General features: G+C 41.3%; 3 protein-coding genes and 1 long non-coding RNA gene across 5 annotated transcripts; 3 read left to right on the forward strand and 1 right to left on the reverse strand.

Moving 5' to 3' along the window:
• The first annotated feature begins 887 nt into the window (after nucleotides 1–887).
• On the forward strand, nucleotides 888–4,169 carry LOC118311231 (chemokine XC receptor 1-like). 2 transcript variants are annotated; one of them, XM_035634902.1, is made up of 2 exons: nucleotides 888–966; nucleotides 1,429–4,169. In XM_035634902.1, the coding sequence occupies exon 2, from the start codon at nucleotides 1,454–1,456 to the stop codon at nucleotides 2,507–2,509; it is 1,056 nt and encodes a 351-aa protein (XP_035490795.1). In that variant the 5' UTR covers nucleotides 888–966; nucleotides 1,429–1,453; the 3' UTR covers nucleotides 2,510–4,169. The 2 variants fall into 2 exon arrangements, with proteins under 2 accessions (XP_035490795.1, XP_035490794.1); XM_035634901.1 differs by having other exon boundaries at nucleotides 892–966; nucleotides 1,450–4,169.
• A 188-nt stretch (nucleotides 4,170–4,357) lies between these two features.
• LOC118311232 (chemokine XC receptor 1) lies at nucleotides 4,358–6,407 on the forward strand. Its single transcript, XM_035634903.2, has 2 exons — nucleotides 4,358–4,501; nucleotides 4,664–6,407. Exon 2 carries the CDS (start codon nucleotides 4,674–4,676, stop codon nucleotides 5,661–5,663), a length of 990 nt encoding a protein of 329 aa, XP_035490796.2. The 5' UTR covers nucleotides 4,358–4,501; nucleotides 4,664–4,673; the 3' UTR covers nucleotides 5,664–6,407.
• An 8,328-nt stretch (nucleotides 6,408–14,735) lies between these two features.
• LOC118311647 lies at nucleotides 14,736–17,188 on the forward strand. The gene is made up of 2 exons (XR_004794039.2): nucleotides 14,736–15,378; nucleotides 15,843–17,188. It is a non-coding gene; the product is annotated as an uncharacterized LOC118311647 (long non-coding RNA).
• Nucleotides 17,189–19,865: 2,677 nt separating this feature from the next.
• Nucleotides 19,866–22,780, reverse strand: neurod6b (neuronal differentiation 6b). Its single transcript, XM_035635694.2, has 2 exons — nucleotides 22,673–22,780; nucleotides 19,866–22,309 (listed from the first exon to the last, which is right to left on the reverse strand). The coding sequence occupies exon 2, from the start codon at nucleotides 22,302–22,304 to the stop codon at nucleotides 21,306–21,308; it is 999 nt and encodes a 332-aa protein (XP_035491587.2). The 5' UTR covers nucleotides 22,305–22,309; nucleotides 22,673–22,780; the 3' UTR covers nucleotides 19,866–21,305.
• Between the last annotated feature and the right edge of the window lie 508 nt (nucleotides 22,781–23,288).

Raw genomic sequence — 23,288 nt, forward strand, 5'->3', positions numbered from 1 at the left:
CGTGTGTTTTGCTCATATTCTGTATGGTTTTGCTTTGTTAATCAGATTTTTTTTCAATGAAATATAATATTTCACTTGCAATAAAAGGTCATGTTTCATGTCTGACTCACTCGTCTATATCTTATCTGAGGCAACAACGTGTGAAGATGTTAGATGGGTAATTTAAAGGGATTATTTTTTCCCTTTAAATTACTGGCCTATAGACTAATTAAAAATCTGTGAAAATGTATACTTTTTATTAATTTGTTCCACCCATTTTAAACAGAGGATAGGCTAAATATAGTTCAACAGCATCATAAATGTTATGTTACCTAATCAGTTGATCAGCAAAAAATAGTGATTGTTTGTTCATTTATCAAACATGCCCCCCAAAATTTACATGGTGTAGTTTCTAAAATTTGTTGCTTTCCTGAATTTAATATGATCATAAATGGGATATCTGATCATTATTAATCGATATATGATTCATTTATTATTTTGAAAAGATAACTTATTCATGAAAATTATGGAATCTGTTCATTGTTGTTTATTATTCAGGAAATACAAATAAACTCATAAAGAAATGTTTAACTCTCCTGCATGAGCAGACAGCAAAATTATCTTTAAATTGCAAGTTTTTTTCTCCTATTTGTGAAACTAAGACATAGTTTAACTGTGCATACAGCACTGTTACATAAAGCATCAGTTGACGATCACGCAAAATGAAATATATTTGGTATTGGAATTGTGAAATTCTCATCACTTTCAAAGATAGAATGCGCTCAGAAAAGTAATAAACAGTATCAACAGTTAATGGGAACATGTCCTGTCACATGCTATGGTTGAATCGTGTGTGTGGATGATCTGAAAAGGATGTTTGATTTTCTGTTCACCTTTGTGGGCGAAATTTAAGGAACAATTCCCAGTTCACCAAGTTTCACAGACATTTGCCCAAAGGACCCTGGTGTGCGCACAACCTTTGTGGAGGTACAGTACCTTTTCATATTTCTAAAGTATGTATTTACAGGTTGTTTCTCATGAGGCTGAACCTGACATTACAGAATTTAGTGCAGAAATACAATCTGTCATATTTTCTATAATTATTTTGATGATATTTTGCGGATGTATATTGTCATTTTTTCCACCTCAAAAGTTACTATGGTGTGTTTATGTAATATTTACTGAGCTAGTCAAATAGGATAAATGTTGTTTCTCTTCATGAAAAAAAACATGTTTTATCACTTATTACCTCTGGTTTTAAGGCAGGATTTAGTCTCTAAAATAGTCCCTGGATTATACACATATGGGAACAGACACTGTTTAAAGTGATCATGGCTATTGAAATAATCATTTCAAATATGTGTGTTGTATTCCTACATGAACATACATCTTTACTCCAAAATATGAACATTTTGGGTTATTTATTGGTCACCTTTTTTTATTATTTAGTTTTTCTGTTTCTTGCTGAAGGAAAATGGCAACAAATGGAGACTTCATGACCACAGACACAGTCTTCGACTCAACCACAGACCCTTATTATTCCTATGACTATGGAGATGAAATGTGTGACAAAACACGTGTCATGCAGTTTGGAACGATCTTCATTCCGGTTTTCTTCTCCATTATGGTGATCTTCAGCCTGTTCGGAAACATCCTGGTCATTGTGATTCTGGCCAAGTATGAGAATCTTAAATCTCTCACCAACGCTTTCATCCTGAACCTGGCTGTATCGGATCTCTTCTTCACCGTAGGTCTGCCCTTCTGGGCCTACTACCACATGTATGGGTGGACTCTGGGGGAGCCTGCATGCAAAATAGTCAACTTTGTCTTCTTCGTTGGCTTCTACAGCAGTGGTATCCTCCTCATCATGATGACCGCTCACCGTTATGTAGCTGTCATGAATCCTCTGTCTGACATTGTGACGACCACCGGCATCTCTAGTGTCTTAGTGTCTGTGATCATTTGGGCAGCAAGTATCTTGATTGCCAGTCCAGCCTTCATCTTCACCAAAGTCAAGGACAATAATCAGTGTGTGTATGCAGATTCTAACTGGAGCTTATGGGGAATCTACCAACAAAATATTCTCTTCATAGTGAGTTCAGTGCTTTTCAGTTTTTGCTATTCTCAGATCATTTGCAGGTTGCTACGCCCTACTGCCCAAAGAAAGAACAAAACTTTAAAGCTTATTTTTACGCTCATGGTTGTTTTCTTTGTTGGGTGGACACCTTACAATTTTGTGATATTTCTGAAGTCATTTTATTTGTGGAACAACCAACCTGTTGACTCACATAATTTGGTTGCAGTTTGTGAACCATATAAACAACTGGAATATGCGTATGATGTTAGCCGAATTTTTGCCTTTTCACACTGCTGCCTCAACCCTGTGCTTTATGTGTTTGTGGGTGTTAAATTCAAAAATCACTTGAAAAAAATCCTGAAGAGCTTGGGCGGCAACAAAAGTAGCATACGCAATAGACAAAGCCGACTTACAATCACATCGGTAACTAGTGGGGAGGAGTTCTCTCTGTAGTTGAAGTAGTTCCCAAAGACCTCAATCAAAATCAAATTGACATTCACAATAATGCGATCCCTTGCTTGTAACCATTTCATTCCCTTTATTCATATCTATATAAGGATGGTAACTTTAAAAACGATAACAGGTGAAGAACATCATCCTCCAGAGCAACTAGGGTGATTACTATATTATTGATCAATTGCCTGTCTATGTGTCAAGCTACATTTAGTTCCTCAATAGATGACCATATAGACTGTATATAAAAATGGACATAGTCACCGGGTCTGCAAAATGAAGCCAATGTGGACGAGCCTTAAACCTGTATTCTCTGGAATCACCAGCAGAGGACGACTCTCTGGTTACAAAAAAGTCAGTTTGTATAGAAATCTATGAGAAAATGACTCTTCTTGATTTATAACAAAACATTAATCCTGAGGAGTTTATGGTCTCAAGCGATAGTTTAGTCTTCTTCAATAAAGCATGATCTTCATTTTGTCAATTATGGTCTAATATAGAATGAAACAGACGATAAAGCAGGGTAGTGTGGATACAGCCCAATTGACAGCTAGTCTCTCCAATCGGTGCATGGTTGCAGGTGTGGGTGAGCGTGCAGTGAACAAGCTCTCAGTCCGACCCACCATCCAATTCCAGCTCCAATTTAAAAAAAACCAACATGGCACTGGTCAAAATGCTAAACTCGCGGCTTCCAAACAAGTGTTCTCATCAGCTCATCACATGGCAAGAACTCAAAGCATAAAACCTTTCTGAAAAGCTCAAGAGGTTTAGTTGTTGTTCAGACCAAACATCAGAATGGAGGAGAAATGTCATCTACATGACTTTCTTTATGGCATGGCTGTTTTACTTGTAGACTTTACAAACAGGCAACAAAAAAAACCTTGTTAATGAGAGGTCAGAGAAGAATGGTCGGGCTGGTTCAAACTGACTGGAAGGTGCATCACTGAACACACAACACATCTCTGGATTAATGCTGAGGCACACAGATGGTGGGGTCCGAATATGACATGAACCACATGAGTCCATGGACCCGACATGATTTGTGTCAACAGTCCAGACTCATGGTGATGGTGTTGAAGGGAATATTTTCTTCCCACACATTGGACCCATTGATACCAGCATGGTTTAAATGCCACAGTGTATACCTGAATATTGATACTGACCATGTGCCGGTCTTAATGACAACAGTCTACTCATCTTCAAATGGCTGCTTCCACCAGAATGAATGTGGAGCTGACAAATATGCAGAAATGATGGGACGCAATCATGTAAACATGGAGCAGAACCTCAAAGGAAGTTTTCCATCACACTTGTGAATACATGTCATAAAAAATGCAGGCTGTTCTGGGGCCAAAATGAGGTCCGACATAGTATTAGAAAGGTGTATTCAATAAAGTGGCCGCTGTTTGTATGAGAACTAAAGCTTTTGTTTGATAGCTGTGATACGTAGTGTAGTGTTGCATATTTAATATCCTCTTGTAATCAAGTGTTGTTATCTACTTATCTACAAACACAATATGCTGTTGCTGTATATGTAATTTCGATGCGTGCTGATAAGTTGATTATCAATTGTAAAAGAGATAATATATCTGTATATGACTGAATATGTTACCCTTGATTACCTGAATTTTATTTTGTATATTAAAATTTTCCACGTTAATTGTCAGTAGTCATGCTTGTCTATTTCACAATTTGTAATTATCGGCCAGCTTTTGAATTCATACTCCAAATAAACACAGGGCAGCATATTACCTGAAAAATCCTGGTGGGCTGCTGCACTGGTGGACCTGTGGGCCATAACGGGCCATAATGGTTTTACCTCCCTCTCTGTGTTTAGATCTTGGAATCCAATCTATTTCAGTGAATTCGGAAACTGGAATGATGAAATAGCATTTCTGACTTAATGTGAAACTAAAACAGGAACCAGGAGTCTGTCCTTATCACAAAGCTCTCTTCACAATTTAGCTCAAGACGTCTCAGCTCATGTTCAAGGTAAGTTGCTAAGAACTTGCTGTTAATGTTCTCTTCATTTTGTTCCATATTACTTAATTGATTACTTTTTTAAGAGGAACATTGCTGAAGAATAAAATATGACTTCAAAATCTGCTGTGTATTGATTACATTTTGCCATTTTTTTGTGCTCATGTTTTCTAGAAACTCTACAATGGAGAACGACAGTGTGAGCGACAGTGAGGATGTGGTTTATTTTTGTGATGAGATATTTGATTTTGCGACCATCAGTGGTTCCTTATTCTTGTTGGTCTTCATCATCAGTCTCGCTGGCAACAGTCTCCTCTTAATTGTCCTTGTTGTTAACAAGAACCTGAAAAATGTCACAAATCTGCTTGTCCTGAACCTGGCCTGCTCAGATTTGGTCTTCACCGTCACACTTCCATTCTGGGCCACATTTTACCTGCACAACTGGGTGTTTGGGGACTTTGGCTGCAAATTTATTGCTGCTGCATATTTTGTCGGTTTGTACAGCAGTGTTATTCTACTGACTGCCATGACTGTGGATCGTTTCATTACGGTGGTGCTGCAAAAATGGCCAAGCAACAGTGTAAGGCAGAGGTGTGCCATGGGTGCGTGTGCAGCTGCATGGGTCATCAGCATTGCTGTATCCCTGAGTGACGCTATGCACGTGAAGGTGGAAACCCACTGGAATAATGTTACAACATGTGAGTATTCCTCCGATGACCCTGACTTCAAGCTTGGATATTATCTCCAAGTGTCACTGCTTTTCTTCCTTCCCTTTGTTATCATTGTTTTTTGCTATACTGCCATCCTTAAGACTGTTTTGGGGTCTTCAAACAGAAAGAGGCGCAGGACTGTAGTGGTGGTATTTTGTATTGTTTCAGCCTTCTTCATCTGCTGGGGGCCTTACAATATTATACTTCTCATTGAACGTTGGTATGAACCCAAACGCTGTAATGCCAAAGAACGCTTGATCATTGCCTTTCACATTTGTGAGTTGCTTGGATATTCTCACTGCTGCGTGAACCCTCTGCTTTATATGCTCTCACAAAAGGTACGAAAACAACTGTTGCATCTTTTAACCTGTAACAAAGTGTTGAGGGAGAAAAGGGAGAAAGGCATAATCCCAAACCTTTCTGTTACTCAGAATGTACTGGAACTGCATCAAAAAGACACTTAGTCAAGTCAATTCTAAAATTAAGTGTGTGGTTGTGTGTGTATGTGTGTGTGTGTGCGTGCGTGCGTGCGCACGCGCGCGCCAAGCAAATGATGCATGTATAAAAAAACAGTTAGACATCAGTATGTCATCATTGGGTTTAAATACATTAACGTTGATGTGATAATAGCTGATGTTAACTAAAAGCCAATGTGGTTCTTTACAATAGTGACAGTCTGACTTGTAATGCCATGAAAGTGTGTGTTCTAGCCTTTATTGTCATTGAAGATTTAATGTGATACAATGTCTTAAGGCAAAATCTGTTATACAAGTTAAAATTAAAAAACAAATATGATTCCACTTTAAAATGTTTTTTTAAACATAGACATAACAATAGAAATATCCATCATTTTTCAATGCTTCTATATGATTATGTTATACTGAGATAATATTTAGGTACGAAAAGCCATTGTTTTGATCTCAGATGAACTATGGCAAATGACACTCCTCAGTGTCTTATGTGAATATATGTCTTAATATCTTTCCAACCATAAATTACAGATCAAGCCTCTCACAAAGGGACATAGGATAGGGCATTTTTTTATGTACAAGCTGTATGTCAAACATTATTACCTGCACATCAGATGTTATATTTCTGTCCGCATCTGTTTATTCTCTGTCTTCATATGTGCAAGCACCAATTAGCCAGCCAATGTTCCCACATGGACCCTCTGTAACTGCAAATAAAGCAATTCTGAATCATGTTAATTTATTTCTTCCTCTTCTTTTTTTTTTCTTCTAACATGTCAGCCTGGCCAACACCTAACACTGACCTTGTCTGTGACACAAAACAAAAACCATTAGTTCTCAGCAACAGGATCGAAAAGAAAATAATATTAACACACTGTCCATTTATGATTAACATCAATCAGTTAAGTGTTTTTGCTCAACATCCGCTTCTTCGTCTCACTTCTTTAGAATTATGTATGTTACAAATTCCAGTGGTGTGCTGTATCTTTTCAATAGCTAAAATATTACAAACCCCCCCCCCCCCCCCCACACACACACACATTTTTTCCGGCACAAATCTTTTAACTCTTAGATATAATGTGTTTCTCCAGAGCCCTGTCAATATATGTGAACATGGTTGAGTAGTGAGGCCCTGATGGCTCCATGGGGGGTCCGGAGAAGAGTGTACAGGGACAGCTCAGTGGGCCACTGTAACAGCGTTCATATCTGTCTCTGGGGGTAGATTAAGCTTAATTAACTAAACCATCCAGCATGCTTGGATGAATGGATACAAGTCAAGGGCAGAGCAGTCACACATTCTCAGGCAGGCACCGGGCAAAGGGTTTAATGACAAATATTATCAACGTGTGTGTGTGTGTGTGTGTGTAAGAATGGCAACAAAAAAAACCTCATACTGTAGATAAAGCAAAGTTGTATGTACAAGTCAACATTAGTAATGGTCTTTTTTAATTCTAGTATTGTGTCTCTATGCGGGCTGTAAACACAACAACATTCAACATTCAAACCTGAATTGTACGTCATCCCACAATCCTGCATTTGGTTTCCTTGTGATACAGCAATTTATGAGTTTTAGACTCATCTGCGCTCTCAAAAGAGAAGTTGTCGAACCTCTGTGGGATCCCATTGTTGTGGAAAATTCCGCTGAGGGGAAAAAAGATTCAAATTCGTGGGATTTGAAGTTTATCGAAAGAAATAATTACACGAAAGACCAAAGACAAAAGAACAAGCCTAAAAAAAAAAATCCACCCTGCAGATCCCCAAAAGAAAAGACCATCTGAGGCGTCCCATTTCTTATCTCCGAGTCAGTACCATCTCTTTTCCCAGATCATTTTCTCAGCAAATGATGTTGTTGTTCAATCCTGTTTTTAGCCACGAGCTAAACAGCTGTTGTTGTTTTCTTATGTAGTCTCTGCGACTAGCCCTCCCTGGCCCTAACACTCACTCCCTGCTCTTCTTTTCTCCAGGGCAACTCACCCTCCTTTCTCGCAATGATATCGCTCCTTTAATTCCAGTTATCTATCACGATAATTACTCCGACCATATGTGAATTTAATTGATGCCTTGCAAATGTGTAAACGTGTGTGTGTACTCTGTGCATATTGCTAATAAAGTCTTATTTCTTGTTAATCTGGACTGTCAGGGAAATGTGTGCAAATTGATTAAGTGTGTCAGGCTTATCATTACAAACAACTGCTTTAGTGAACAAATAGAGATGACTTAATCCTCGCATGACACACACTGGCATGTAAGACATTTCACTAATACACCTCATCCTGATCAAATTTGTCACAGGAATAAAATGGTTTTTTTTTAAAAAAGGATTAGATCCACTGTTTGATACACACTTACTATACACATTAATGTGCGCACACACATCTTTGCTATGCTCAATCAGAAATGCAGGAGGCCGACGTGTTTTTGGATACATTCTTTAAAAAAGGAGCACCTCATAGACTTTAATGGTCTCACACTGCAGCTTGGCCTAAATGTACACACACACACACACACACACACACACACACACACACACTGCAATTCTAAATTTCTCCACTAGAGGGGACATTGGTATTGGCACTATGCTGCTTGTTTCATTATTACAGGACCATATCATTGAGTATATTCTTATAAACTTTCCATAAAAAGAATTTAGTTGACCCCAATGGGGAGACAAACAGATTATTAGTCCCTACAAAAGCCCTTAACTGCTTTGAATGCATGTCCTTTTTTTTCTTCTGTTCACTCACTGAACAACTTGTTCTCTGTTTTTAAACATGAGCGCTACACAAAGAATGAATGCAGCCTGTCTCGGCATAACCCACGCCATCGCAGCTTTATATTTTTGGGTCACCCTCCTCTTCATACCTGCTGTTGTCAGATAGGGAAAAAAAAACAAGGTGGTTAACTACCACAGAGACTTAATTAACAAATCAAACATCTGGATATGCAGACTAGGCCTCCTGCAAAGACTTAGATGAGGACTGGCCATTTGATGTATCAAACGGTGCGGCCTGATGTTTATTTCTCAATTTTTCCCATCTGGCTTTTTTTTTTATTATTGTTGTACCTTAACTTTGTTCTGCTTCTCTTACTTTTTAAATTTTACTTTTTTTATGTCGTTGAAAAGTGACAAGGGTCTGGAAGCAACACAACATATCATAGAATGTGAGAATAAACCAAAAAAATTCTGTAAAAATTACAGATGTGTAAATATAAATGATGGAGGTATAATAGAAAAAAAATTATAAAACCTGCATGTTTAAACGCAAACATGTAGGTTATTAAGAAACCGTAATGTTACATAAACCTTCCGACTATTATTATTTTGAACCAGATAACACAGCATTTGGCATCATGATGAAAATCTGTCATTTGCATACGGCTGGTAAATAAGTTTGCTTTTAAGATCGGTTTTTGCCACTCAAGATATTTGCCTAATTTTTGGCCTGTGGCATTGTATAACTTGGTTAATTGAGTACACGATCTGATAACTTTGATCTGAAACGATTTGTGTGACAGCAAATATGGAAAGACATGACATAACATACTGTACGTTTTAGACTGAAGTACTTTGCATTAAAATAAATGATAACATTCGTAGCTTGGATCGGCCCGTTGAGAACTGGACCTCCAGACCTGGCACTAACTCTTTAATGCTCTAGCCACTGAGCTAATATCCAGACCACGCTTCTTGGCTTACCCTTCCTTATCCTCAGGCTGCACCAGCTGCCGTCTACCTCCGACCACACTCCACGCCCCTGATATGTTGTCCTCTACCTGCCTCGGCCCTCCTCCTCCTCCTCCTCGTTTGTAGGTGTTTCTATCCCCCTTTTTTGGCCGCAACTTTCCAAAAGGTGAACAGAAGTGATTTTCAATAGCGCCGTGCATGACTAATGGTGGAAACATGTTAAAATCATCGCAGAAATGTCCTTGGGAAGACAAATGAATTTTCAGCAGAATAATTAACTTAATTAACAAATTTGCATGCATATTCATCAGGGCCATTGAAGTCTTTCCAGCTCAGCTTGATGAACGTTGCTGTGTAATAACCAGCTCATTTACATTCTGCCATCCACTGCCATTTGTGTGGATTACCGAGAAAAGGCAAAGTGTGTGTGCGTGCGTGTGTGTGTGTGTGTGTGTGTGTGTGTGAGATGTTAGGGGTACATCATGTGCACACACACCCTTTTTCCCTTAACGTGACACTGAGAAAGTTTGATGAATTGATTTGACATACTGTTTTGTTGGATGTACACCCCAATATTGGACCCAGCCTCCCCTCAAACACACACACACACACACACACACATAAAATGTGCGTATGTGTGCCATACCCCCATATCTCCTTGCACCTCCACCCCTCCTCCCCCCATCTCTCTGGTGGGCAGTTCTTGGCACCAATCCTGAGTCGTAAACCCTCCTGGGTTGCCAGACTGTGCGTTGTTAAAAACGTGAGCCCCCCCCCCCGTACCCCCACCCCGTCTCTGCAGGGCAATCTTTAAAGGCAGCAAGGTGTGACGGCACAGACTGGCAGCTTGGCAGCGATGCCCGAGGATACCAACACTCTGTCAGCCGTGAACGGGCACCATCACATGGGCTCGCCTAACTAATACGCTCACCGTACATGTGCCTTTCTCATGCCTCATCTGTGCATTCAGAGACAAAGGAATTCATTAAGAAAATTTCGGATGGCGATGTTCTGTGATTTTTCTGGGATGTACAGTAGGTAATTGGGAATTTCACACTAGCCGAGGTAACTCGGGGAGAGATTATCCAAATGAGTTGGGAAAAGTACATTACACTCACTTGTGTGTGTGTGTGCCCTTGATCTAGTTGGGTAGGGACGACGGGAAAAAGTTATTTAACGGAAGCTTGCACAGGATATTTCTTTAACAACGTGTTTTTGTCATTCTCATTGTGGATTTTTCCTCATATTTAGACGTCACCGGAACACCGTTAGAAAGAGACACTTCCCAGCAGGTCGCTCACCAACCTGTGAGGAAACTGCTCCACCACTAACATTTTCCTGCCAACATAAAAAAAAGGAATGCAAAGGAAACGCTTTCACACTTTTAACATGAGCAATATGGTGCACTGTCCTGAGATTTTGCGGGAGCAATTATCACATTTATTAAAGAAGAAAAAAAAATCACCTGACACATGAAAAGAACTTGTGATTTTCAGCATACTTTCTTCCCCGTGCCTCTGTGATACTTTTCTCCTACGCTTTTCATGGAGACATATGTGTGACACTTGAAGCTGTTATCATAGCTGCAAGTGTGAAAGAGAATTGTTGCGATAATATGCCGCCCTTGAGTGTTGTGACAGGAAAATGCTTTTCAAATGCAGCATTGGCATTTTCAAGTCTGGTCTGACGCAACACTCTTTGTGTTCCATGCTGATGAGAGTGAAGCCAACTTCGCACATTTTTCACTCCGGAGATGCTTTGATAGATTTTCTCGCGGAATAAGTTGCGCGGTATTGGGAGACTTATTGCATTTTTAACGACATGTTTCACTCATAAAAAAAAACCAAAACTAATTTATTGTGTTGTCTGGCCCTCTTTGTTTTGAAGCTTCCACTGAAGCAAGACGAATACAAAACACAAATGGACCATTAAACTGACCTTCAAACTGGGCCGTGTGAAAATCGAATGGCTGTCACCACACTGATGAGGAAATTTACACAACTGCAGCCCCCCCCCCCCCCAGTTAAAAAATATGAAAAATACACATCAGATGCTCGTTTTCATGACCCCCCCCCCCCTCCGACACACACACACACACACACACAAACACACACTCCCCTTTTTGAAATAACAACAACTCCCGCAGCTCGAGTGAACACATCTTTAAAAGCTTCGATCACAGACCATGAAAGGAGAGTTTGCATGGATGAAAAAAAAAAAAAAAACGGGGAAAAAAACCGCACACTCACTCTGTCCCCTGCAGACTTGTCTTGTTGGCATGCTGATGTGATTGTTGCTTTTTCTATAATAGCTGCAGCACATTGTTGTGAAAACTTTTCATACGAGCCCGGGCGAACAAACACACAGAAACACGCGCACGCACGCGCACACACACACAGTCCTATTTTATCAGGGACATGAAAATCGAACAACATCTGGATTTGGAATGAAGACCTGAGGACCAAGCCTTCCAGGTAGATCTTCTGTCTGTCTGTCTGCGGTTTGACAGAAAAAGTGTATGTTCCACATTAGCCGCACAACTTGGCCAAGTCTATCAGAAAAAATTCAATCTTGTAACTTCTTTGTATCTCTTCTTTTGAGGTAGAAGGGTGGGGTGGGGTGGGTTTGGGGGGGGGGGCTGCATTTGACGACGCCGCCGTTTGATGGTGCAATTGATGGGAAAGTTCTGAAGAAAGTCCCAAAGCCTCAGAGGAATTTGATTACCTCCATCCATTATCTGCACAGTGAGCAATCGCAAGGCTCACCATCTGTCATCCGTTTCATTTGCATCGTCAACACCTGCCCTGCCTGTTTATGCCTTCACATTTTTTTATAAGCTGCCTTTCATGGCGGGGAAAAATGTTGACTTTTCCTTCTAAATACATTCATTCCACGAGTTCAAAGAACATATTGAATGCGAACAACTTGGTTCATGTCTAATTGAATTTGGAAACTCTCCTTTTTACTGCTAGATTAAAAAAAATTTTTTGGTTCAAGCAGCTAAGTGAGCAAAACAGTGCTGTTTTATAGATAGAACAAGAGATAGATAGATAGATAGATAGATAGATAGAACAAGAGATAGATAGATAGAACAAGAGATAGATAGATAGATAGATAGATAGATAGATAGATAGAACGACAGATGGAACAATAGATAGATAGATAGTCAGATCACTCAGTTTCCATATCACACCATATCCTCCTGTTTGTAGCCAACACATTATGCTGCATACACTCCCTCTACTCTCCCTCCCTCCCTCCCTTCTCAATCCTCCCCCATCCATCCATCCCGTCTCCCATATCCCCAGGTGGTGACGACGGCTGCGGGGCCCATTAGCGACAGAATTCCTGCCTCCAGCAGGCCATGCGTGTCCCGAGTGACACATTTTTGGACCGGCACCAAGAATCCAACCCTCCGCAGACAGCTCACTTCCCTCTGCAGTCACCACACTGTGTGTGTGTGTATGTGTGTGTGTGTGTGTGTGTGAGAGAGAGAGGGAGAGAGGCCTTGTGAACACAGTATGAGTCCCACAGGAAATGCTTGAAAGGCAGTATGGGCCAGATTGGTGATGGCACGAATGGACTAGAATACTAAGAAGAAATGCAAAGATTTTCTACAGTAGACAGATCATACATCGATAAGAGGAGTCTCCTGCCAGGTCTGGACATTTATCACATCCACAACCTCCACAAAACACTATACCGCTGTGCATCTGCATGTCTTACAACTACTTAGAAGTATTTGTGAAAAAATTTAATTGGATTTTGCCAATGCACATTGTTGTTTGGGCATGGTCTTTGCCAGCTGATGCCTGTGTACCAAATTTTATTTTCCAAACATTTTGTGCATACAAGGAGGAGAACTTGTTCCAGACGAGGTTTTTATTAAGTTTTGCATGCATTGCATACGGGGAAAGGTGCCATGGCAGTCATTACCTCATCTGAATTGATCTACACAAGTGATATTTGATGGTCGATCAAGATTCTTATTAATCGCAAGGAGGGAGTGATTATGAAACAAGTTAAGAAAGAGCAGCGAGATCTTTAAGTATAGATATTATGAATGGATTCTTTCTTCATACTAATAGATAGTTAATTATGTACCTAATGACTCCTCACAAAGCGCTATATAATTAGTCTAGATGAGCCGAGAAAGTTCCTACTTGTTCTTACATGTTTAATGTCGGTGATTTCTCATTTCCAAATGGGAATGTGGGTGATGATGGTGTAACATTAGTCTCTGAGGGGCTACAGAAAGGTACCGATATCTATCTGTCGGTCTGTCTGTCTATCCGTCCATCATCTGTCTATCCATCCATCCATCTATCTATCTATCTATCTATCTATCTATCTATCTATCTATCTATCTATCTATTGTTCTATCTATCTATCATTCTATCTATCTATCTATCTATCTACCATTCTATCTATCTATCTATCTATCTATCTATCTATCTATCTATCTATCTATCTATCTATTGTTCTATCTATCTATCTATCATTCTATCTATCTATTGTTCTATCTACCATTCTATCTATCTATCTATCTATCTATCTATCTATCTATCTATCTATCTATCTATCTATCTATCATTCTATCTATCTATCTATCTATCTATTATTCTGTCTATCTATTTACCTATCATTTTATCTATCTATCTATCTATCGTTCTATCGTTCTATTGTTCTATCTATCTATCTATCATTCTATCTATCTATTGTTCTATCTACCATTCTATCTATCTATCTATCTATCTATCTATCTATCTATCTATCTATCTATCTATCTATCATTCTATCTATCTATCTATCTATCTATTATTCTGTCTATCTATTTACCTATCATTTTATCTATCTATCTATCTATCTATCTATCTATCTATCTATCTATCTATCTATCTATCTATTTATCTATCTATCATTCTATCTATTGTTCTATCTATCTATCTATCCATCTATCCATCTATCTATCTATCTATCGTTGTATCTATCAATCGTTGTATCTATCTATCATTCTATCTATCGTTCTATCTATCTATCTACAAAACGGCACTGTTTTGCTCACTAAGCTGCTTGTATCTTCTTTTTTTTTAAATTTAGCACTAAAAAGGAGTTTCCAAATTTATCTAGACAAAAACCAAGTTGTTCGCATTCAATATGTTCTTTGAACTTGGGGAATTACAGTAATGTATTTAGAAGGAAAAGTCAACATTTTTCCCCGCCATGAAAGGCATCCGTAGCACCCTTCTAATTTGTTCATATGAATTTACCACATTTATTTCAGTTGGTAAATTGTTCTGATGTGGGCCTATAAATGTATTTGCTGCTGTTATTTGTATGGTTAATGTGGCGAAAGTATATGTTAGATACCAAAATGTCCTATGTTTTGTAAGGCTTTTGAACTCCTCACCCACCTTCAGTTTTTGGGGTTCTGATTTGTTTGGGCAGGTGTCAATCATTTTATGTAATTCGGGATGAACCTGTGGGATTGTCAGGGGGCGGGGTTAATAGAGAAAAGTACGGAGACGAGAAAAAAAAAAAGAAAAAAAAAAGATGCTGCCGGAAAAAGAGTAAAAAAGACGACATGTCATCTCCGAGAGAACTTCCAGTTAACTTGATAAGAAAGTATTATAAGTTATCGTTATCAAGCGGGGGGGGTTATGTGAGTGGTTGTTCATTTTGTTAAAATTGTAACCGAGCGTGTTTTGGAAGTGAGGGTTTCGCGACTGGGGACTGTTGCTAGCGGTTAGCATCGCAGGCTGCTAATCAGGAGACGCCGGCGGATGAGGTTGGACGTTGCCACGTTCTGCTGCATGTCGGAGGAGCCAGAGCAGGACCAAGCATTGGGACGGGCCAGAGCCCTTGAGAGAGAGTGTAACCACATCTCCGTTCACTCCAATGGACCATTCTCCTCCCCAATCAATGGCGGATCATGGAGCCTCGCAATAGTTCCCGGAAGTGAGCAGCAGCGCATTAGAATAGCAGCAGATTGGATCAATGGACCGTCTGTTGCACTTATGAAGGGTAAGACGTTTACATAATCAGATTGTATATTATCAGCACATCTCTATCAAATCTAAATGTGCATTGAAGCATATAAGTGGATTATGATTTATGATTATTTATGATTAATTTAAGAGACTTGAGCCACAAGGTTTAGAAATGAAACAGATTATTATTGCTCTCAAGTCTAATTGTTTAAATGTTTTTGCATGCTGCTGATGTTTAATAAGAGCTGCAGTTATGGTTGAAATAAGATGCATGGGGAATTGATGCTCAATAACAGTATAGTTATATTAGTAAACTAGCCAGGCCTCTCTGCAACTTAGCAAGAGATATGTCAGTTACGTTCTTTATTGTAAACCATCCAGAATATATACATAGTAGCTCTCACCAATTTGCCACCCATGCAGTAGTCAGTCTTAAAAAACAGGAGGATGTGGTGGGCTATGGAAATTGACTGGAAATATCTACCTTACTATCTGTAGGTCTGTGGATCCATCTGTCTGTCACGCGACACAGAGGAGTCTTGACGACCAGATGCTCACGTTCACAGCCGAGGGATTTGAAACCACCTTACCCAGTAGCACAGTCGGCCCTGAAATAGGGTGTTGCTGGGGTGTCGGAGGATCACACCCTTTTATGCTTCCCACCTGCTCCGAAACTCACCCTATACTGTGTCACGATATAGCCACACACACTGTCTCTCTCTCTCGCTCACACAGACGCACACCCAGTCGGAGTACCTCTATATAGACAAAGAGCACAAAGCACAAAGGTGATGTAGTGACAGATGCTCCTGTCACATACTTAGCATATCTCCACCTCCAAAATAGTTCAGGACTCGATCTGCCTCTCTCGCTTCACGGAAACCATCAGTGCCACTCTTCGTAACTCATTAGTTTCCACTCGATCTGACAGATAAGCGCTTTTAAAAACCACAATCCTTCACCCAATATTTATCCAATCTGACCAAATATTATAATTAATGCGTCTGTCTCGCCTCTCCTCTCCTCTCTCCTCCAGGCCAATACATATCCCCCACTTATCTCCCTTCCCTCCCACCCTGCCTAACCTTTCAGTGCCAAGTTCACAGATAGAGAGAAAGTACTTCCTGCGAGAGGCCGGGCCGGCTGCCAGAGAGACTGATCCACCAATCTGACACGTTAATGAGATCCTGGCCCGTAGCACTGGAGTGTCAGGCCTCCTCCACTGCAGCATCAGCCCTGGCGTGACCTGCAACACACACACACACACACACACACACACACACACACACACACACACACACACACACACACACACTTACAGAAATAACCACATACACACATGCACATCTCTACTCATATGTGTAATTTTTTTCACACTTGCAACCCGGAGAAATTGAGGCACAAATGAAGCCGAGTTTCTCCACACACACACTCTTTGAGAGGAGGGGGTTTCAGCTCCTTAAATCTGTCTAATTAAAACACCAAATCCCTCTACTCCCCTCACCCACCAACCCAATCCTCACTTCGCAGCCACACACACACACACATACGCTCTCGCACCCCCCGCCCTCCTCCAACCTCCGCTGCCGCCACCACCCCCGATTCCGCAGGAGAAATGATTATTAGGAATTTAATGGGGGAACGTTTCCCATCCCACACCATCTGGGGCTTGGGAATGGCACGGAATTTGAGGATGCTTGCCGACGTGGCGGGGAACATTATTTTCATTTTTCTTGACTGGTGCTCAGATTTTCAGACACTGCAGGAAGAAGAAGAAAAAAGTCTCCAGATTACAATTAAATTACCATAATATATTACAAAATAAAAATACATATAAAGATGAATCTTGTGCGCGTTTGTCCGTGTTCGGTGACTGCACAAAACTTTTTTCCTCAACTTCTGAGATGATTGTTGTGGTTTCCAAAACTTATGCCCGTGGAAACACAAGGTTTGTTTTGCACTAACTGTGACACCACATCTTGTGAATTGTGAATACAGCTCTATAAGATACATATCCTCCGTTCCTGTCCTTCACCTCCCACACAGAGCTGGGCCATATGCTCCCTCTCTCTCTCTCCCTATACTTCTTTCTCCCCCCCCCCCTCGCTCGCTCTCTCTCCACCCAGCTTAATGAGCTGCATGAATATAGGGCTACGTGTACATGTTTGACCCTGTGCTAAACTGCTGCACGCCGCCCCGTGGATCCTGTGGGTGTGAAACAGCCCCCTTCTCTCCTCCTCCTCCTCACCCTTGTCAGCCTCCATGTGAGGCCCCAAGAGGGATTTGAACCCCCAAAACACATGTGCATACATATATTCACATGCACGCAGCATAGAGGAAGAGGCAGCCAGACTGACAGGGTGAGAATCTTCATGAATGGGACAAATAAGGGTTGGTGGATTGAAGGATGGGGGGCTAAAGAGGTGCTTTAAAGCCCCAGAGGGAGCTCTAGCAACCTGGTCCTCCAGTTTTACGACTAAAAAGAGGAAGAGAAGGATGTGCGAGGGAATGAAGACCACTGTAATACGAGCTTTGTCTTCAAAAAATAAAATAAAGGCAGTTTTCATTTTCCTTACAAGAACGCGTTGAAATTTTTAATTTCCCACATCAGCCAAACAATCCCAAGTATTCCTGCCTTCATTGCTGGAAACATCAATCCCCAAAACCAACATTTATTCCACTATCTAAATCAACATGAGACAAGTCTCAACACAGTCTGAAATCATTAGCAGCTGCGTAGACGGACGGATGAAATAAAAGAAATGTTCAGTAATTCACACCGTATTCTGGTTGGTTTGATCTCCACTGAATACGGATCCGTGTTTCCTCCGAGAAGCTTCCATTCGGGGGCCGGCTCCGATGCCTCTGATTCTCTCTCTTGTCACTTTAATGATGCTACGAAATTTAATTTGCTCTAATTCCACATTTGCTAAAGTTTTATTTTGTTCTGTAAATACTATGCAACAGATTTGATGATAATGTAACATTGCATTCCAGTGTCACAGCCACTGGAAATTATACTTCTCCAGTAAATTAAAGAGAGCAGTCGAATTTGATCATGATGATTTACAGCTCTACATTTAAATTTTTTCTCATAAGTTGGGCTTTTGCAAAACAATATTAATCAATATTCAAAGTGAATTTGCCTCTTGCTAAGTAAACCGGTTTGGGTCTGATGGCAGCTGCAGCGAAGACACGGCAATAAATTGTTGCCCACATGGAAGATACTAGGTTCCTGAGGTGTCAGGTGCAATTTGACTGCCACATTTGTTATTGTTGCAGAGGTGAACTCAGTTTTGCTGAACAAATGGCGCACGGGGCCAGGCCCAGTTTTGAACTTGTGAAAATGACAAGCAGGTTGTCACCATCTTTACGGACAGGTGCTGCACATTATTACTCCACGATTTGTCACAGTCCGTATAGATGATGGCTGTGGTGATTCCTTGTTTTCATCCTGACACTCGAGGCCGCTCCTCACTGTCACTGCAGCACCTCAGCATGAAAGGTGACATTTGCTCCAGTGTCGTTTTTAATATGATGGACCGGAGATTCAGTGTATTTTGTGTGTGTGTGTTTACCCATCACAATGAATTCTCCTGGTCTTGCTTGCACAACATTTTATTGACATTCTGCAAGTAAATAGGGGGGTAAGAAGGGTTTGACCTTAAATCTCCGCCTCCTCACAATCATGAGCAGAGCTCATATTGACATATTGAGAGAAAAGAAAGTGAGTCGTGTTTTTGGAGCCAGTGATCTTCTCTCCTTCCAAATATTACAGCGGATCTCTGGGGATCAGCTCTCTCCTCTCCTCGCCGAGGAGAAGTGGGATCAACTGTCTGAGCTCCCTGGCTGACACCCAACACCTCGTGGGCATTTAAATCAACCACCTGATCATCTGAAATCAAATCAGATTATTGTGCCCCACAATCCCCCTCCGTGGTCAGAATTTCGAAACCCTGCTTTTACAGCTTTATATGTTTTTATATCGAAAAAGAAAATCCCTAATTTAAAGTGAAAGACAAGACATTTGAATCGTTCTACAACATAATTACATTTGATTAAAACGTGTTGGTTTTGAAACCTCGACATGTTATGATAAATCTTCCTCTGCAGGCTCAACTTATGTCTCTTTTAAGCCGATGTCACCACAGGCCCCAGAAGTTATGGACGGTTTTTAATACGATCCAATTTCCCAAAAATAAATTCATTAATAAAATAAAATTACGGCCAAAACGTTTTATTTTTATTTTTAGCCTTGATTTGTTTTCTAACATTTTTTCTCTTCTTAATTGCAGTCTGCTGTCGATCATCTCCACAGAAAGCTGAGAAGCAGCCTCTTCATTTTATTGCGACAAACACATCACAAAACATAAACACATTACTTCACGAGTATTTCGATCCATAACGAGTTTCCAAGGAGTGCGTCTGTGAGTTCGTGTGTGTGTGTGTGTGTGTGTGTGTCAGATCAGTAACTGCCGAGATAAATAAGAAACATGATCCAATAACCATTCGTCATTCGGGTAAATTTACAAAATCAACAGGATTTATGTGAGTACAGTCACCAACATTGTGCAGTAAATTACATGGAGTGCATCACAGTTGCTCCTCAGCAGCAACGAGGAAGTGTAAAAAAAGTTCACATCAAACTATCCGAAACTTTCATTTTCATTTTCGTTGCATATTGATGGTCGTCGTCTCCTTTTTTTAAGGCATGTTAATCGGATTCATATAGTTTTTGAAAACATGTGGCTCACCTCACGCACAGAGAGAAAAAAGAAAGAAACGATTTTTACTTCCAATGCTCGAGCTTCAGCATGTAGTGAGAAATATACAACGATGAAACACAAACAAACTTTGAATGTATGGAAATTCACATAAAATGTATCACTGTTGACCTGTACAATATCATTTTTTATAATATATTATCCACATTCAAATTGACGGACTTATCATAAATAAGCATAAATAAATAAATACAATAAATCATTTTACATTCACCTCGTTACCACACTATTGACTCCAAATACAAATGCATTTAATATTTTAGTTGTTTTTTTTTCATCCCCATTACTTCTTGTATTTATAGGACCAATTCGTCAGATGACCTCATCACCAGGTCTCTGAACACATGCACGTCTCTTATAATTAATTTCGTGTAATTGTCACCATTTTAATTAGATATTAGATGATGAGAAACGCCTTGAGGAAATAGACATAAATCATTTTTTTCCTTAAATATAAGCAAAGATTGCATTAAGCTGCCTTGCATAGCTCTGTTGACCTTTATTGCTAACTGACTGAATCTCTGAAGTCCAATCGTGTCTCAGCAAAACTTCAGCGATGAAGTGAAACCTCTCTTGGATTCTTCCCCCGGCTCTTTTAATTGAACTGATTTTATTTTTCGCCGCGGAAATCAGTGAAAATTAATCGCTCACTGTATCGGCTAGAATCATGTTGTACCGTCATCGGCAGTGCTGCCATGAACAAACAAATATAGATACAGTAATTCACTATAGCAGTAAACAGTTCGCTCAACAACAAAAAAGAATGCATCTTTAAAAAAACAATTCTACGTGTGAGATGTTGTGGATTTACACTGAAATTAAATATGTGGAACATTAAATCCTATTTTTCCTTAAAACGAATCAGATCCCCCTTCTTATTTAGATACATTTCACTTCTTTTGCTTCGAAAATAAGCTTCTTGTGGTTTCTTTTTTCTGCCTCTAGATTTAATGGAACAATAATTGAGAACTTGATCAGATATGAAACCGTCATATCTGATTTACCGTTATAATAATAAAAACAATAATATTAGTGAACATTTCAAACAAAGCGGTTTGTTAAAATGGTCCTTTTCGCGGTGCATCAGTGTGTCTGGAGTCCGTTTCGTTCCACTCGACATCTGCGGCGGGGGGAATTGCATCTGCTTCTGAAACTTGAACTTTGTCCAGCTGATTGGTTAATTGTGGAAGGAGCCATTAACTTCCCCTTGTGCTTGGAAGGACTGGCCTCGGGCGTGCAGGTCGTAAGGGAAGCGGGCCTCTGGGGAGACCCTGTACATGGAGTTGTGCGCAAGAGCCGTGCGCCCCGGCGCGCCGCAGTAGCGCACTCCATAGGGGCTGCCTTTGCTGTAGTCTGGCGGATCCTGTTTTAGGGAGAAAATCCCGTTAAAATTCATCGGGGGGCTCAGTTGGCCGTCGAAATGCGGGCTCCCGCCCTCCGGGGACTGGCTCTCGTAGTAGGGCTCGTACGCGCCGTTGTAGCCGTAGTGTCGGAACGGTTTGGCGCCGGTGTCCAGGCTGCCGCCGCTGTGGCCAGGGGGCGTGTTCACGTCCGAGCCGGGGTACGGGTACATGGCGTCGTAGGGCGGCCTGCCGGAGAACACGACCTCCCCGTTGTGGTCGGTGAGGAAATTCCTCGCGTTCAGCTGCAAACAGCCGGCCACCAAGTTGGTCGTGGGCTGAGATAATCCTTTGCACAAAGTCTGTACGAAGGCGAGGAGGTCCGGTCTCTTGCCCGCGCTCAGAGTCTCTGACAGGGCCCAGATGTAGTTCTTTGCCAGCCTGAGGGTCTCGATCTTGGACAGTTTTTGAGTTTTGGAGTAGCACGGCACAACTTTGCGCAGGCTCTCCAGCGCGGCGTTCAAGCCGTGCATCCTGCTGCGCTCTCGGGCGTTGGCTTCGTGTCGGCGCAGTTTGGCCCTGTCGTTCTCCTTGCCAGCCTTCTTTTTCCGGGGGCCTCGCTTCTTGGGGAGCCCGTTCTCATCCTGGTCGTCCTCCCTCTCGTCCTCCTCCCTGTCGGAGAGGTCGTCCTCGGCCTCCCTCATCACTGAGTTGGACCTGTCCGGGTGGTGCTGTCGCTCCGGCTCCAGGCTCTCAGGTGGGCTCTCACGAGGATAGTTGGCACCGAACCGCGGCTCGCACATCATATGAGATTCCTCGAATGGCAGTGTCAACATATTTCCTGTGGGACCAAAGCCCCCCCCCCCAAAAAAGCACAAACTATGAGCACTGAGTACACGCCGACGTCTTTTGAAGGTTGCCAGTTTAATTACCTTGTGAATGAACCCTCCCAAGAGGATGGGGAACAAACTGGCAACCGAGGCCAATGTCACAGCGTGCTACCCCCCTCCCTAAGTCTCTCAGCCTCATTGTACTTGCAACTTGTTGTGAGAAAACAACCCAGTGTTTGTGATGCTTTAAAATAAAATCTAGTTTGGTGCAAAAAAACCCCCCATACTTCTACCTAAATATGTGTTTAAATCTGTTAATAAGAGCACAGTAAGAGTGAACAGATGCATAATTGCATAACACAAATATGACTAACCTGCGGTCAGCGTGCACCTCGCATGATCCCAGATCTCCCCACTGAATCTGCGCTGCAGCTTCTTCTCTTGCAAACCACAAATGAGAGGGAAAGGCTTGAACACGGGCACCCTACTCTCTCTCTCTCTCTCTCTCTCTCTCCCTCCCTCCCTCCCTCTCTCTTTGAGGAATGACACTCGTGCCAACGACGGGTACCCATGCCATCTGCCGCTGACGTCTTGTGGCAGCCGACACCACGTGCTCCGCGTCCCGCGGGACCTCCATCCCGCGCCGATCATCTGGCAGCTCCGGTAATGGGCACCGGGAGGCCCGCGTTTACCGTCGAAAAACACAGACCGGAGAGGGATAACAACGAAGATCGGCCGCATCTCCTCGTGTGAGAAAGATGAATTAATGTCTTATTATCTGGAGAGAGAGAGAGAGAGAGAGAGAGAATGGAAGGATGCCCAGGAGAGTCCTGCAGCCACTTCTCAACAAGTGAATCCTAAAGATTTAGAATGAGTAGAGGAAAGTAGAAGATTTTTTTTTTCAAAAGTAGCTGTAGAATTGTGTAAAACAAACGATATAGGGGAATAAGTAATGCAGTGCAGCTCAAGATATGAATCAATAATCAAGCG

Source organism: Scophthalmus maximus, chromosome 5 (assembly GCF_022379125.1).
Source record: "Scophthalmus maximus strain ysfricsl-2021 chromosome 5, ASM2237912v1, whole genome shotgun sequence".
Lineage (NCBI taxonomy): Eukaryota > Metazoa > Chordata > Actinopteri > Pleuronectiformes > Scophthalmidae > Scophthalmus > Scophthalmus maximus.